At 36.0% G+C, this 17151-nt stretch overlaps 4 protein-coding genes and 1 long non-coding RNA gene across 5 annotated transcripts; 2 read left to right on the top strand and 3 right to left on the bottom strand.

Moving 5' to 3' along the window:
• Positions 1–1094: 1094 nt before the first annotated feature.
• On the bottom strand, positions 1095–4047 carry LOC143143307 (uncharacterized). Its single transcript, XR_012991085.1, has 2 exons — positions 1610–4047; positions 1095–1459 (listed from the first exon to the last, which is right to left on the bottom strand). It is a non-coding gene; the product is annotated as an uncharacterized LOC143143307 (long non-coding RNA).
• Positions 2116–4463, top strand: LOC143154853 (uncharacterized). Its single transcript, XM_076326875.1, has 2 exons — positions 2116–2466; positions 2628–4463. The coding sequence occupies exons 1-2, from the start codon at positions 2182–2184 to the stop codon at positions 4011–4013; spliced, it is 1671 nt and encodes a 556-aa protein (XP_076182990.1). The 5' UTR covers positions 2116–2181; the 3' UTR covers positions 4014–4463.
• On the bottom strand, positions 4177–5239 carry L(1)10bb (BUD31-like protein). Its single transcript, XM_076304413.1, has 3 exons — positions 5006–5239; positions 4778–4900; positions 4177–4697 (listed from the first exon to the last, which is right to left on the bottom strand). The coding sequence occupies exons 1-3, from the start codon at positions 5097–5099 to the stop codon at positions 4480–4482; spliced, it is 435 nt and encodes a 144-aa protein (XP_076160528.1). The 5' UTR covers positions 5100–5239; the 3' UTR covers positions 4177–4479.
• Positions 5240–6748: 1509 nt separating this feature from the next.
• On the bottom strand, positions 6749–15082 carry LOC143155114 (DIS3-like exonuclease 2). The gene is made up of 9 exons (XM_076327473.1): positions 14874–15082; positions 9738–10076; positions 8993–9666; positions 8661–8922; positions 8054–8571; positions 7680–7974; positions 7409–7602; positions 7036–7318; positions 6749–6953 (listed from the first exon to the last, which is right to left on the bottom strand). The coding sequence occupies exons 2-9, from the start codon at positions 10056–10058 to the stop codon at positions 6849–6851; spliced, it is 2652 nt and encodes an 883-aa protein (XP_076183588.1). The 5' UTR covers positions 10059–10076; positions 14874–15082; the 3' UTR covers positions 6749–6848.
• On the top strand, positions 10616–16982 carry Gdh (glutamate dehydrogenase, mitochondrial). Its single transcript, XM_076327475.1, has 8 exons — positions 10616–11262; positions 13817–14017; positions 14911–15144; positions 15225–15382; positions 15462–15617; positions 15693–15903; positions 15985–16139; positions 16229–16982. Exons 1-8 carry the CDS (start codon positions 10833–10835, stop codon positions 16343–16345), a joined length of 1662 nt encoding a protein of 553 aa, XP_076183590.1. The 5' UTR covers positions 10616–10832; the 3' UTR covers positions 16346–16982.
• Positions 16983–17151: the final 169 nt, after the last annotated feature.

The following is a 17151-nucleotide window of genomic DNA, read 5'->3' as shown; positions in this document are numbered from 1 at the left end:
AATCTCGGGGATGCTCGTCACAATCCAAAAACTTTGCGGCAAGAGAGATTCGCGGGAACTCGACAATGGAGCGTCGTCGAAATTTGCTCTCGGACGAGAAAACGATCCGATTACCTTTGCAGACTTTTCGACTTTCGAGGTACGATCGTCCTTGTAAACAACCGAGGGACTACCTACCCCGATCGACCGATTTAAAAACGCTCGTGAACTCAACGTGGAAACACGGGTATGTACACAAAGGTAGAATCTGATATTTCATTTTCTTTTCTTTTCTTTTTTTTTTTATCGTTGAGTAACAAATATGTTAATAATAAACGTAGGCAGAGGGCGAAGGCAATCCCACGCCGGAGCTATTCACTCCCGCGAAAAGCCTCCTCGAGGAAGAACTCGTTCGCAGAGATAATTTAAGGGCCTGGGTTACGCTATCGTGTCACTGTTTTTTCTTTGTCGATTTGTACGGCTCTCGTCAACGACGAGAGCATGAATCAGTATGTCAGCGAACCCATTACTTGCACCGGCGACCCTCTCAATTGGTAAGGACGCGTTAAGATTCCTCTATGTAAGCATTTGTATATCCAGGAAAGAAAGCTAAGCGACAGAAGAGGATGTTAACAACGTGGGAATTCTATTGGCGGGAAAAGACTCCCCGACCGGATACTGTTGGATTTATCGTGTGTTTCGCGTCGTGTCGATGGGCTTCCTGGACGAAGCGTGGCGAATGCCAAGGTGTAACAAAAGCCTCTGGAACCGATAAGAAACAGCACCTTATCTCTTACCAATGGATCGGTAAACAAAGAATTCAATACATGGTTTGGATCGTAAAGAAAAGCGAAGAAAATGTTCGAGCGACGCGTGTCCGATAAATGAGCGTCGTGAGTAACTCTCCGACAGGTATGTTTCGTACTTGGGCTCGAAACGCTTTTGTATTATTGCAGCGAGAAAGAAAGATCAGTCTTAAGAGAAAACGGGGGCTGTGACTCTGAAACGTATCAATGACCGATCGGCGCGAAATTTAAAGAGAAAAACAAGAGTCCGAAATACAAAATCTTAGCTTCGGGTATTTATCAGATCTCAAGATATTAATTAAACAAATTTCGCTACTGTGCATTCTACCTGTACAGACGTTAGTACACAACTGACTCTGCTGTAGTAGTCGCCTGACGCAATAGCGATATCGGTTTCGGTATCTATAGGGTGTCCCATCTAAAATCGGTGTTGGGTTAGGCTAGATAAGAGCACGGTCATTTGCACAATTGCGAGGCCTCGCAAATGCACGTGTGTAGGCAGAATTGAATGTATGGTATCGAAAGTTGTTTTATTAATATTTCGAAAGCTAAAATTTTATATTACGGGTCCCCTCTTCACGAAATTTCGATCGGCTGTTGGTACCTTTAAGGAGAATATCCGATACGAATCGTATTGGGTCAGACGCTTTGATCAGTCTTCTTAAAGCTTGCACCTGAAAATAATAATGGAGGACCTTTGGGTCAGGAATTTAATTAAAATTTTGCAAATTGGTAGATTTGGTTAATCTGTTTATAGTAGATACTCGATATTTTTTGGATATTCATGATTAAAAGTTTCAAATATCTGTTCGTATCCCCCTTACTTGCGTGGCAGCATTGTAAATACATTACATTGACCCAGAACCGATCATTCTTCTCCCGGCAATACATATCGTAGTGCCGTATGACAATCACGAGAGAAAGGGGCAATCGCGTTTCTCTCGAAGGATGTTGCATCTCCGATAATGCGAGACGTTCTTGGTCTAAAAAAGAAAGAAAAGCCATTGGCTTCCCTTCGTCTTTCGAAAGTCCCGATACGCGCTGTTTTTCTCGCCATACGCTACACGCGCATCCTATCAACTAACTAGTAATCGATTAGTAGCCTTCATGCACCGTTAAACGATAAGCTCTCTACCGTGTGAATACACCCAATGTAAATACTCTGACGAAAAAATTGAGCCGTGTGAATCTCGCAGCTGGATTCTCTTTCGTAGAATCGATAGATTTTTGTTTACTCGCGGGTTGCTTAACCTTTGGAGTCGTTTACACTTTGGTTTCTTTCTACGTTTTTTCTTGAAATAAATGTCGAAATTATCAAGTAATTAAGAAACTATCATTGGGCATAATCGAGTGTGAATTCAAAGTCGGAATTGCAATACGTTGGTCTAGAAACAAAATGGCCGTTAAAAACATAAGGAAGAACAATGGCGTGTGGCGAACCTCGGAATCGAAGATGTCAACCGCACCGACTATGGGATTAATTACCGAAAATGTTCTAGTGCCTATAAGAAAGACCATTTTCGTGAAGAAAATGGAAACTACACGTTCTAATTTTTTCGAACAAAAAACTGAACTTATTAAACCGCACAAATGCAGTAACAATTTAACGATACCGCTATTGAAACGGCCACCTCATATCCCAGTAAAAAGATACACAAACACGTTACTGCGCTCCGAACAGGTGTCGCTTATCTCGATTATTTTTTCTTCAAATAATATCTTTAAATATTATTCTCCGCTGCAATTTTTACTTTTTTTCCCTTCGCTAAACTTTTCTCGCATTAAAAAACAAGACAAAAAAAAAAGATATTTATGAAAATATGCGGGTCAATGTGTTTTCAGAATAATAAATTGAATAGCCGTCAGAAGAAGAAGATGTCGAAGAAATCGCTTACTTTAATCGACAAGAGTTCTACTTTCCCTGTTGTTGATCGTTTCGAAAATTCTCAATGGCAATCACGAGATAAGAAGAAAACAATACTATCGTTTCCCTCTTCGATTTCTGACTTACCTAACAATTCGTTCACGAAACGCAAACTTGTTTCGGTGAATAAAAATTCAACTGAACTCAACAAGTGGAAGAAAGATCATCAGATCGGCGAACAAGCTATGTTAAGGGTCAATCGGGTATTATCGAACGTTTCGGACGAAGACGAAAGCGTGACCGAATCATTGAGCGATGTACACAAAATCGAGTGGTTCACGACAAATACGTTTGAGACAGTATTCGACAAAGAGATACAACTGTTAGAGAGTAATATTTCAAATACTCCGATTACATTAACTGTTACAACAATGTCAATGCCAACGTCAATAATGACGACGACAGCGGCAGCAACAGTGACGACGATGACGACGACGACGACGACGACGACAATGGCAACGACAACAACAACGACAACGACAACAACTATAAAGACCAATTCGTATGCTTATAAAAAACATCTAATTCCTCCGTATTACGACAATTCATTAACAAATACCGATGTAATCGAGAAGAAAACATTATCGAATAATATCACTGACCATAGCGAAGAATTACAATTTCCAGTCGGATGGACCGGATCAAATTTTTCTAATCAAATTCAATTTACCGCATTCGATCTTCCAACATCTGATAATAGTCTCGAGACAAACGAAACATCAGGTATAATGGAAGATAAACGTAACAAGATTTTGTCCACATGTAATTTTCGATATACCGGAACTCATACAGATTCTTTGTGTCTATCTTCTCTCTTGGAGAAACAATCTCGATGCTACGATGAAACGGGATTCTCGAAAAATGAGTATCCCTGTAGGATAAAGTATTCGTGGCAAGTCGTCGGAGTAAGTTCACAAACGTCGCGAACACTTTTGGAAAATTTAATAAAGGAAAACGATCTTGACGATGAATTGGTTCACGATTGTTGCATTAAATATTCTTGGCAAATCATTGGAAGTACTACACAAACTTCCAAGACAGATTTCACTGTTTCGGAATGCCGGTCCATCCTTTCATTTATATCCCCAAAGCCAAACGCGATCTGTAACGTTGTCAAAGGGACAATTAAACCATTACCGATGACAATTCGCCGAAATGGCAAAAGGTTCTTTGTACTTAATAACCAATGTACACAAACGTTCGCTCATAAGGAAAATCAAACTAATTTTGCTGATATTTACATAAACCATGATCCGATCGATTCATTGTTTTCTATCAAAAAACAAGCAGAAAACTTGCAATAGGTTTATGTGTGTGCATAAAGTAATTACCACAATTTTATCTTTTTCCTTTATTCATCTTTTATAATTGGCTTTTCAAATTCGATGGAAACTCCTCACCTATAAATAGAAAACACTTGGACATCTAAGTATAGAAAATATTTCCTGTTAAACGATCAGAACATGCTTTTCTTATTCCGAGGTCAAGAATTGTTTATTCATTTGTACACATTCCTGTCTCTCGTGCAACATATTCCAACCTGGAAAACTTACTCGCTACAATATGACGAATAAAAGAGTAGCGACTTTGCGGATTTCATGAACTGTACAGTCGAGACTGGAGCGAAGGAATGGCGTGTTTGAAACGTTTACCTTTACTTATGCTTCCATCAATTGTCGATGCCATGCAACAGAGTCCTTAAGAACTCATAAGCACCTGTTAACGAGACAAATAAACAAACAACCACAGGCACCTTTTCACATTTTAACCTTATCCGGAACATCCTCTGCAACCGCAATGAATGCATTCCACTATTCTACCTTCTTCTAATTTTCCTTTAGGAACTCGACAAATACAGTTTGTTCCAAAATTTGTGTCTCTAGTTTGTATGCAACGTAAACAACACAAGTTTTCATATCCCACTTTCTTCCACTTTGCTATTAAATTTTTATCCGCTATGTTTTCGTTTAAACAATAATCGTACAATTCTGAAAAAAGAATAGTACAATAAATATAGTTTATATACGGCTAAATACTAAGTATCTGAAAAGTGCTTAGTAATACTAACCGCGACTTATGGCTTTCCGTCTGTAATATAAATCATATATGTAACGTGATTTTTGATGGTGGATTTTGAATATTGGCCACAAAGATTCTTGTTTGCGTTTGCCTTCGTGAGGTTCTGTTTCAGCTGTAATTTAAATAGCGATTAAGAAATTAAAGAACTTTCCCTTTAAAAGTTGAAAACAAAACGCTTTATATTCCAAACATAACCATCACGCGATATCGTTGTTACCTTCCCGCATTTTCTGCTCTAATTCCTCCAACGTCGGTTCGATCAATTCCCATCCATCCGGTGGAGGCTTCTTACTTCTTCGTACTTTTGGCATCTTTTACTTTATTTAAAAATGATTTTTCGTGTACGTACAAAACAAATTCGCGTTAACGATCTCTATAATGAAAATATAATTTAATCGTATACACTGGATAGCATTAATTTTTTGTTGTGAGGGGAATACGACGTACGATACGTTAAATACATCCCCTTCTCCTTCTTGACTAACTTCTAGTTGCCCGGCTGAAACGTTACGCGGCGTTACTGTAAGTGGCGCGACATAAGAGTGCAAATAATATATTTTAAATCACAATGTTATTGAAAAAGCATGGTCCTTGTTTCATAGCATTCGTCGTGTCTACCTATGTTATATCTATCAAAATTCATTCTTAAAATCCATAGATCTGAAGAACTATGCAGAAAGTAGTCCTTTGACTTGTAGCCACTTTTCTCAGCTCTACTGTTGATGCTATTTAATTAAAATAATATATGAAATTCTTTCATATATTATGACCTATGTGATTCTTCTTAGAAATATAAATTATATAATTTTTTAAAAATTATAATTTTTATTAAATATATCCTATGATTAAATATAAATTGTTAACCATTAACTCATTACTATCTATGTTTCTTTAAAAATAGCATTGCACAACGTTATAAAATTAATTAAAACATAGAGTACTTTATAAGTATAGCTTCAATAACCTTTGAATAATGTTAGGTAGCGCCATTGATAGATCTATCTAAGATAGCTAAAAGTTAATTCTCCTTCCGTTTGTTAATCTATTTTAAGCATTGAATATCGCGAAGTAATTGTTAGAGTTTATACTCAACATACAATGAAATATTCTTAATGAAGTATAATTAAAAAATTTATAATATTCAAGTTTTATGTCCACGTGTACAAAAGGACAATTCGTATCGTGAGAGGGAAAAATCATCAGTGCTATACCAATCATAGCCCGTTACTCTTTTTTTGGCAGACGTCTTGATTGGTGCAAAACAAGTGATTATTCTAGTGGAAACGAATTAATGTAATCGAGTATACATCCGAGAATAATAATTCATGCCGTGAGAAGGGAAAGTCACCAGAGACGGTTACCCTTTCTCCTTGGTAGCTTATTTTCGCGCGCGTTGCGCGAACAAATGCGCAATAACACTGGGTAAACAACTGAAAGGTTTGGGTATAAATGTTATAACGTATATGTACATTATAAAATAAACTTTACAATAATAAATAATAACGTACGTCACAGCAATAGTAATATTTCAATAATATTTTTATTATGATACTTATTCTAATTAGTGTAAAAAACTTGGTAGGTGGTGTTGCATAAAAAGTGTAAAAGTAAATTTTAAAAAAGTCTGAAAAAATAGTTTCATTTTAAATGGTAATAAGTTCTACAATTGTAATGATACGGTTATTTTTGGTTATAACAATCTATTAGAATTTTTGTTTAAAATTTAAAATATTCGGATTCGTTAGTAGTCCATTGCTTTAAATTATGAACCATATTGTCTATTTCTTCTTCCTTTAGAAAACTATTTTAGATTTTTTTTATCTGCCTGGTCTCTGAATTTACAATTCTGTAAATTTATCTCTGCATTTTTGGGTCAATTTTGACGTTTCAAAAGTTTCCTCCATGCATTTTTAATGTTTTTAAATGTATCACTTCACTATTTTGCAATAAAAATGATCGATGGTCATATGTCCGGATATTATTGTATATATAAATGTGTATACAAATAAAAATACGTTTACCACAATTTTTTCAAAATACAAGTTACATCACAAATACTATTATAATTCGTTTTCCTGATTTGGTGGTAAAAGAATACCCATTAGCTTAAATGATTCAGGATGTTTTTCAATCTTCAAATATAACAAAGTAAAAACATTAATTACCTGAAAAATATTAAGTACATTAGTGACATATAAATTATTTTTATCTATATTATGTTAAAATATCGAAATGTTTTTATATTACCTGGATAATGGCAGGTTGTTTCCAAGTAATACTTATTGTCGGAACCGAACATTCTGAGGAATACTCAACAGCTTCTAAATTTTCTAATTTTGTAAAGTAAACTCTTAATTTTATGCCTACTTGACATAGCATAACATCTATATATTTTTCTTTTACATCCAATACAATTCCCATAGTAATATGTGGACCATTTAAATCTACTAAATATGCAAAGTACAATTCACTACTTTGCTTCTGGGCCATTTTTGAACAATGTTTTTTTAGATTACAATTTGCCGCTATTCTATAATAGGAGAAACCATATAAATGTTAAATAAAAAATTGTCAGTATTGTTACATTAATCATCTATTTTTGTCTTTTTAATTATCATACTTCATGCACAGTTCTTTCGACCATTGTTCGGGTAATGCCTCATCAGTTATAGTCGAAGAAAGTAATCGATGTACTATACAATCGGAGTATCGTCTAATTGGGGAAGTAAAATGCGTATAAAACGGTACATTTAAGGCATAATGTCTCAATTCTTCTCTCGTTTTAATGGTAGATAAGCATTTGTAGGTTGCACGCTGCAAAGACACAATTTCACTCTTGTACGTTAATAAAATTTTATATATAATAATAATGAGAAAGCAAAAAGTTGTACATTCATAGCTTTGGAACAAAGATTGTTGATAACCATCATCCTATATTTTATTGTGGTTATAGTTTCATTAGATTCAAATTCAAATTCCTGTTCATAGCGTTTAATGCTAGCATGTAAAGATGCAGATGATTCAATATCTAAATGAATTCCAAATTTTTGAAGAATGTCTTTGGTTATATTGAGAACATATTTTGAAGGCTCTTTATGATTACGCAGTAAAGCAGTTTCCGGAATTGTATTATACAAATGAGTAGCAACAGTCATATTAGCTAGCAACATAAATTCTTCTATGAGTCTGAAATATACATATACATATATTAATTTAAATAATCCGTTCAAAAGTTCTGACTTGGTTTAGGAAGTAATACTAATACCTATTACTATCGTTTTGTTCTTCTATACTGTAAGATTTTGGTAAACCAGTAGTTTTATCAATTATAACTTGCAATTTTGGTTGATTTATTTGTAATGCACCATTTGCAAATCTAACGTTACGCATTTGAACAGCTAAATTATGTAAAATATTTACTTTTACCGATAAATCATTAGGATTAAAGTTCCCAGTTATATTTAAAAAGTCATCATGCCAATCATTTTTAGGATTTTTAATAAATTTTTGAGCATGTTGATAAGTCATTTGACAACATGATTTTATTACAGTTTTAGCAAAACGATGTTTGACTATCTTTGCATTTGGTGTGATTTCATAAACAACAGAAAAAGCCAGCTTGTCTTGACCAGGGAGTAAAGAACATATTTGGCATAGTTGGTTAGGTAACATATGATGTGCAGTGTCAGTCATATAAACAGTTGTTGCTCGTTTTGCAACTTGAATATCTAATGGAGATAAAAATTCCAAATAATAAGTAACATCGGATATGTGTATACCAATCTGTAATAAAAAAAATGCATATAATAAAATTTAAAAATATTATACATTAATTATGTATGAAAACTAATTTTGTGCAACGAAAAACTTACTTCATAATTTCCATTGTCCAACAGTTTGCAAGAAACTGCATCATCTAAATCAACAGCAGTATCACAGTCAATAGTAAACACACATTCGTCTCTCCAATCCTCCCTGCCTTTTATGTCATTTTCTGTTAATATATAACCACAATTCGGTAGACTTTCTATTACTTCTTGGCTGAAAGGTGTCACATCAATATTATGCTCAAGTAATATTGCACGTGACTCTGTGGATATTTCACCTATTGTTCCGACTATGTTTAAAATTTTCCTATAATAATTATAACATCCAATGACTCTTAATACATTAAATTTGTTGGATTTATAAATTATTATCATACCCAATTGCAAAAAAAGGCTTCTCCCAATTAGTTACTGTAGCTAACAATAATTTATCTTCTAGTTGTGTATTGAATTGTTTTGATAATGATTCTGAATTTATTTTAAGTAATGGTATGCGTTTATCTTTGGGATAAAAATATGTGTCTGTCCCTTGTTTTTTTAAAGATCCAACCGTTAATCTTGGATGTATTTTTTCTCTTATGCAAACAACAACACCTGTTTTTTGCTTTTGACCATCTAAAAGTATTTGCCATTTTTCTGGAGGATTTATACGGGCTACAACAAGATCCCCTTCAAAAGCTCGATTTCTGTCTCTTACACCAATAATCAACAAATCACGTTGGTCATCGACCAACGATAAATATGCATGCTTGTGGAATGCAGAATTAATGCGCAGATATCCTTCTACGTACTCCACATTTGCAGGATTTTGATTTTTTAAAAGTTTATCAATACGTTTTTCAGAAATATGCTTTAAAAATTTTGTTTGTTTTTCTAAACATTTTGAAGTTTCTTGTTTATAATTTTCATCTGTTGTACTTGCATTTGTCGTAATGTCTTTTATTATTTCAATAATTTCATCACTGCTACTGCATTTGTCAAATTTTTGCCATTTATTTTCTTGTAATTTTTGCTTTTTTTTCTTTTTTACGTTAAAAGTATTTTGTTCTTCCTAGAAAACATGTTACTGTTAGAAACATTATACAATATAATACAATACAATATACACTGTTAGCAACTTACCTGTTTAAAAATTTGTTCCGAAACATCTTGACATTTATCATCAAAACATTTTTTTTCTTTTTGGGCTGTCAAGTTTATGTCCACATTGTGCTCTATAGTAGCTTTTAATTTTGTAAAATTTTTCTTATCTTTTTGTAGGTTTTTACTTCTGGTTTTTAATTTTATCGAAGACTTTTTTCCTTCTACAACTTTTTCTACAGTTTCCTTAGAACACTGTAGTATTACTTTGTTTTCATTTTTACTAATTTCATTATTAACTTTTTTACACGATGCACGTTGATTTCTCTTAACAACAACCGGGTAGCTTGATTCTTTGGACATAATTTCAATTCTATATTGCTGATAACATAATCGTTATTTTATGGTATATGTAAATATTTATTACAAGGATACATTTGTGTACAGCGAAATTGAAAAAATTTAAGTGGTTTTTTAATATATATCACTCGATTCTGACAATAAGAAAGCGAATTTCACAAGTATAAAAGTTTACTTGTTCGGTAAGATTAAAGATTAATATCAAACCACGTGATTCTCGCGGTTTCAAGAAAAAGTTACCAATCAAGACTCCGTATCCTTCAAACAATCGTTTTGGTTGGTGTCGATGTTGGTAATTTTCTCCTAGAAATACAAGAATTATATTTCCCAGTTTACCAATTGCTGGTTACAGAACAAAAAATTCAATGTCCAATTGGTCAGTGAACCGATTTGTGTACGAAAAGTAGACAACGTCGATATAATAAAATCTCCATGAAATCACATAGGTAAATTTTGGCAAAATTTTGTAGAGCGAATCTTGAGTTGGCAAGAGGCCGAAATAATTAGACTATATCGTTAGTAAGCAGTGTGGTGTGGCTAGTGTGTGGTGGGAGGTAGAGGAGTTGTACTTGGAACGCGGTGAAAAAGCAAGGTTGTTTCGATCGGTATTAAAGGAACACGGTAGCTCGCACAGTCGGCCGAGAGACTGAGCTTCGAGAGGATCGGAAGAAATTGAAAGAAGAGGGAGGAACGAACGTTTTGAGTGTGTAGAAAAGATTCTGAGACGTGTGTTGTTACAGTTGACGGAGAAGTCGCAACTTAGTGCACGCGACGAAAATGTTTCACGTAAAAAGATTGACAAGATCGTCGATTGCTTTGAAACAAGTACCGAGTAATGATATTGTTCACAATACATTAATACGTATCGTGCCGGCATTTCAAGTCCGTAATTACGCTGACCACCAAATACCCGAACGACTGAAGGATGTTCCCACAGATCCTAATCCAAAGTTCTTTGATATGGTCGAATATTTTTTCCATCGTGCCTGTCAGGTTGTTGAAGATAAACTGGTTGAGGATATCGGCAAACGTTCCAGAGTGACCGTAGAAGAGAGGAAGAAAAAAGTTAAGGGTATTTTGATGCTCATGGAACCATGTGATCATATCCTCGAAACTTCTTTTCCCCTAAGACGCGACTCGGGTGATTATGAAATGATCACTGGCTACCGCGCGCAGCATTCGACCCATAGAACACCTTGCAAAGGAGGTAAAAACACTCATGCCCGTTCAAATATCGTTATTATTTTACCTAGACGAATTTTTTTAATTCTTTCTTGCACAATGCAACTTTTAATTATAAGTATATCGATTAACGTACGTTTCGAGTTGCTTTCCGTGTCATTGGTAACGGTTAAATTGGTATATAGCATGGTTACTATTTATATCTTCGAATAAAGAAGAACAAGTGTAATTTTGTAAAATCATTCTTTCTACCGCTGGTTGCTTTTGGTCACTTAAATTCGATTCAACGGACATATCAATTACGTCATCGATGACGGCATCGTAAAGTGGACAACAAATTTTTAGGCAGATACAATTCGCGTCGAATCACACGATGTTCTCATATACCTATCAATTTATACATTTCCATATCGATCGTTCTATTTCATTTTTGAATTTACTGTAATCGGCTGGTTACTTTTAAGTATTCGCTGTACATATAGACACTTAGGACAATTTTACGGCTTCGTGCATACGGTACAACGCGGTTTTAACCTCGATTCCGAAAAATCAGATTATCGAAAACTTATCTATCACACTTAGTGAAACTTTTTGATCATTGTTTGCGAGGTTCTGTTTTCAGATAGATAATCTTCGTAAAAGATAAATATCGAAAACAAACTTTCACTTCGTAAATAATGTTACTATATATACTGTGTCGTTTACTTGTAGTTGTAGAACGTAATTATTTAGACAGAAAAATAAACAATAAGTAAAATAAATTTGTTCATTTTTTAAGTTGTATTATAATGATTCACAATTAAATAGACAAGGATGATAACGCGCGAACATTACGTTTCAGTTTATGTATGAAAACAGTATTACCCACGGAGATAGCATTACACCGATTAAGCACTCATACGTTTATAGTTCTAAATTTGTCGGAACTAATTTAATTTTTTAAACGATACTAAAATAAACCAATTATAAGATTCGTTGATAAAGTTATTATTAGGATATACATATTATCATCTCCTTGATGTAAATTTGTATGAGCTCGTCTTTAGTAATCACGTGTGATATAGAATCGGTAGGCTTGTCTCGTGAGCCAAGTATACAAATGCCTTTTGACGACCGTTCCTTACGATTGTTTGGTCGTCGAACGATTACTATAATCATTTTTCGCATTTTCGTTTACAATTGTTACACAATTTCCTCAAGTTCTGCAAACAGTTCATAATTATCGTTGCAGGTATCTTAATTTGATCATTGTTAAGAGACCGTTCTTCTCGTTAAATTCTAGAGCAACACTTTCCACACTACGTTTCATGAAAAACTGCAAAACCCAAAGAACCGTACATTTTGTTTCTTTCTTTTACGATATATTAATGTGTTAGATCTATCGATTAAATATATTTTTGTTTTTATTGATCAAGATATCGCTTCGTGGACGCCAACTTGACCGTATTTCCCGAAATATGTATCGCGCCTACCGTTACGTCCATTGTGCAATAAATTGTGCGAAAATAGGAAAATTAAAAAAACATTCATCGAAGATGATGCACAATATGTATCATTTCAATCTATAGTTAGAAAAAGGTAACGCGTAGAGTTACTCGACGATGCCAAGCTGTCTGCCTTTTTCTTCTCTTCTGCCAAACATTAGCTAATCATCTGATTCGCGATTTAATTCGAGATTTTGGCAATTGCGAGTATCGTGCCAATGTCATGATCCATGAAGGTCAATGCCCTCGGCGAGCTAGACCTCCGATTTTGTTACTTAACGATTATTCGCTTACAACGAATAGGGTACGGATGATTCTCTGATCGAGCATTCGACGACGATTCGTAGTTTTTCTTAAAACTAGACGGCGCCCCAAAATGTTTGTTCCCGAAAACCTAGCGCGAGTATTTAGCGCACACCTTCCAGATGTTATTTGAGAATGTCATTAACGAGGCCACACGAATACTTCGAGCGCCCGGTTCTAAACAGGCTATTTTAAAACGGTAATATTTGCTTCGGTGGCCGTTAGGTTTTCCTTCCGTGCTGAACGGTTTTTTTTAAAATAAAAATAGAACTCGTGACGGTTTCGGGCGTCACGGTGGATACCTTGTTAACAACTCGAACTCGATACTCTTATCTAAAATCGCACCGATGATATTAACACCATTTTTGTTTTCAGACGATTAACTTCACGGCAGTTACTTGTTTTATTGCTGTTCACCGGTTCCGCGAAAAAGCAGTTGCGTAATTGGTTTCAACGAAACTGAAAGTTAATTTTAGAACGCGCAATTTCACGAGGTTACTTTTTTTTTGTGCAAATTTCGAAACAGCGCGTTAATTACGGAATTATTGTAAACCGATGCTTCGGTATCGTTTAAGCTCCCCCGTTCAAGACTATGAAACTGTGCAATCGATCAATCACTTTAAACACGTGCCTTATCAATTATTTACACCTAACAGGTTTCATTCGTAAAATATTCGTTTCGTGCGCACAGGTGCTCCTGCTGTTCGAGTTTATATTTAGCGTTATATTGTGCAAGTACAGAGCCAAGATTCTATCAGAAATATTAGAGCGCCGTTGCTGCTTCTTTTTCAGGTATTCGTTTCTCGATGGACGTTTCGCGGGACGAGGTGAAGGCTTTGTCCGCGTTAATGACTTTCAAGTGTGCCTGCGTGGACGTTCCTTTCGGTGGGGCCAAAGCCGGTATCAAGATTAATCCTAAATCGTACTCCGAACACGAGCTCGAGAAGATTACCAGGAGATTCACGTTGGAGCTCGCGAAGAAAGGATTCATCGGTGAGATTCCCGAATATTCGAAAATGTTTTTCTACGCTCACGGTGAGAGAGATCAGTATCGTCAAACGTCTAAGTTTATCTTGGAGAGAATTTGCTCACGGAGACGACGGACACCGAGCTCCGTATCTTCACCGTGATGTTTCGTAATCCATTTGTTTTGACTGAGTTATTTGCTGAATTTATCGCGATTAAATTTGATCTGCTTATCCAAACAGGTCGCATATATCGCCGAATACAATATTTCTTCGTTAAGAGCTGGCTTTGGCTCGCGCGTAGAGTGCTGGTCGCCGCTCCCCTCCACCATTTATGATTCACACCTGCCCAGCGAAGTCGAGAACGAGTCGGATGGGCTGAATGCGAACAAGGAACGCGGCACGAGACGGACGAAGTATTGATACTTTGTCTCGTTCCGTCCTTCGGATGCCTGACACTCCGTTCTACGTGTGCAATAATGCTTGGCTCGTCTCGTAACATTTCTCGTTTCGTTTTCAGTCTCTCCGACTCGGTCTCGTTCCATCTCGTTTTCCCCTTCGCCAAGAAAGAAGCGAGAAACGACCACTGGGAAGTCGTATCTCGTCCACGTCATGTAGCACGCGCTGGTCCTGAGTCACTTGCGCACAACGAATAAATATTGTATTTCGGTATTCGATGGATGCAATTTGTTATCTAATCGTGTATATATATATATATATATATATATATATATATATATATATATATATATATATATACGAAACGTTTATTTTAGACAAAGCGAAACTATTCGAAAAGACGAGTATAGCGATAAGAAAGATACATCGAGATGTTTATATCGAAACGATCCACCCTGTACGATAGTAGAACGAGTAGTATTTACCGAGTAAAAATTTCAAAGAACGTGTTTCGATCCAAAGGACCTGGTGTCGACGTACCTGCACCCGATATGGGAACCGGAGAACGAGAAATGTCCTGGATCGCGGACACTTACGCCAAAACTATAGGCCACTTGGATATCAATGCTCACGCTTGTGTTACCGGAAAGCCAATCAATCAAGGTGGAATACACGGTCGTATATCTGCAACCGGTCGAGGTGTGTTTCACGGACTGGAAAACTTTATCAATGAGGCCAACTATATGAGTATGATCGGTGAGTCACGTTCACTTATCATCATTTTGCAATTATTCGTTGCAAGGTTACACGGTATCTATAGATTGAATTGATTTCAGGTACTACACCCGGCTGGGGAGGAAAAACGTTTATCGTGCAAGGTTTCGGTAACGTTGGTCTGCACTCGATGCGTTACTTGCATCGCGCTGGTGCTACCTGTATAGGAGTGATTGAACACGACGGCGCTATCTACAATTCCGAAGGGATCGATCCTAAAGTGAGCAATGTCCTCGTCCAGTAAATAAAACGTAATTATCAGTGATGTAACATCTTTAATGAGATTGGTTGTCCTCTAGGCACTGGAAGATTATCGTATAGAAAATGGCACTATCGTGGGCTTCTCTGGTGCTAAGCCGTACGAGGGTGAAAATCTTATGTACGAGCCCTGCGATATATTTATACCCGCCGCGGTCGAGAAAGTTATTACAAAAGACAACGCCGGTCTAATTCAGGTACATTCTGTCTTTGAACTGTACTCCTTGTACACTCCTTGAACCTTGTTTATTTCTTTCCTTCTTTCCACGTAGGCCAAAATCATTGCCGAAGCTGCCAATGGACCAACTACGCCGGCTGCCGATAAAATTTTAATCGACAGAAATATACTCGTCATACCGGATTTATACATCAACGCTGGTGGTGTCACAGTATCCTTCTTCGAGTGGTTGAAGAATCTGAATCATGTGTCATACGGTCGACTTACCTTCAAATATGAAAGGGAATCAAACTACCATCTATTAGGTATGTTTCTGTATTATTAGTCGATATTTTCCGATCGAATTTAAAACGCTATTATAAATACGTTCGCGTGTATTTTCGTAGAATCTGTGCAAGAGTCGCTGGAACGCAGGTTTGGCCGTGTTGGTGGTCGAATTCCTGTCACACCTTCCGAAGCGTTCCAGAAACGTATCTCCGGAGCTTCTGAAAAAGACATTGTTCATTCTGGTTTGGACTACACGATGGAAAGATCCGCGAGAGTAATTATTTTTCATATTTTCTTTCGATCAACGTATAACTCATTATATTGTAACTAACTTAATGCGTTATCTTCGTATTTTTTTTACAGGCTATTATGAAAACTGCCATGAGATTCAATCTCGGTTTAGATTTGAGGTCAGCGGCTTACGTAAATTCGATTGAAAAGATATTTACAACTTACTCCGAAGCAGGTCTCGCATTTTAAATACAAAGTATTTGAGTATAAAGTAAATCATGTTAATTGAAGTCACCAATGTGGTGCCCGTAAGAAATTATGAGCCAGTATTTTAAAAAATATTCACGATCTCTCACAGCTGGTACTGTCCAGTCATGGTGACAAAAGACCAAAACTAGCAGTGGAAAATTTTTGTGTACATCGTCGCAAGACAGGTTTATCGAATGCATCGTAATAATCTACCTAATAAATTCCTTCGTGCACACGTATGTCATGTATGTTCGTATCTGCGGAAGTACATGCACATGTGCACGCATGAAAAAGCGTATCAATTGGATACTGCTATGCAATGTGGTAACCAGAACAAAGTATGAATACTTTTATTCAGCGAATCGATCGTCGCAAATGATATCGATCGGTACAACGTTAGTGCATTTTTATATTTCACTTGTTACCCAATATATCTAATGTTCGAAAAGATTCATGCAAAAATCGTTGAACCAAATCATTACGAAGTATAATTCCCTCGTATTGTATCTAAGAGAAACGATTTAAGGATGCCATTTGTAACTGAGACTCATTTCTACTGAATCAAAGAGCGCGATGTTATGCAGTAATATTGTTATACATTTAAGGAGTATGTCAATAAACATGTGCTCTTATTCAATTCCAACTTGTTCACCCTCTTGTTTTGCGTTCCAAGCTTGCACCCGGCCAATCGAGGATTTTGTTTTTCGAAATTGATTTCTTAGTTGTTCTAAAATGCACCAGCTAATACGCGTTAAGTATAAAAATTTCAGGCATGGGATCATTAAAGAACACTAATTTTCAATTCA

This window comes from Ptiloglossa arizonensis, chromosome 2, assembly GCF_051014685.1.
Source record: "Ptiloglossa arizonensis isolate GNS036 chromosome 2, iyPtiAriz1_principal, whole genome shotgun sequence".
NCBI lineage: Eukaryota > Metazoa > Arthropoda > Insecta > Hymenoptera > Colletidae > Ptiloglossa > Ptiloglossa arizonensis.
Note: the sequence above shows the minus strand (reverse complement) of the source record. Positions and strands in the feature narration are given on the sequence as shown.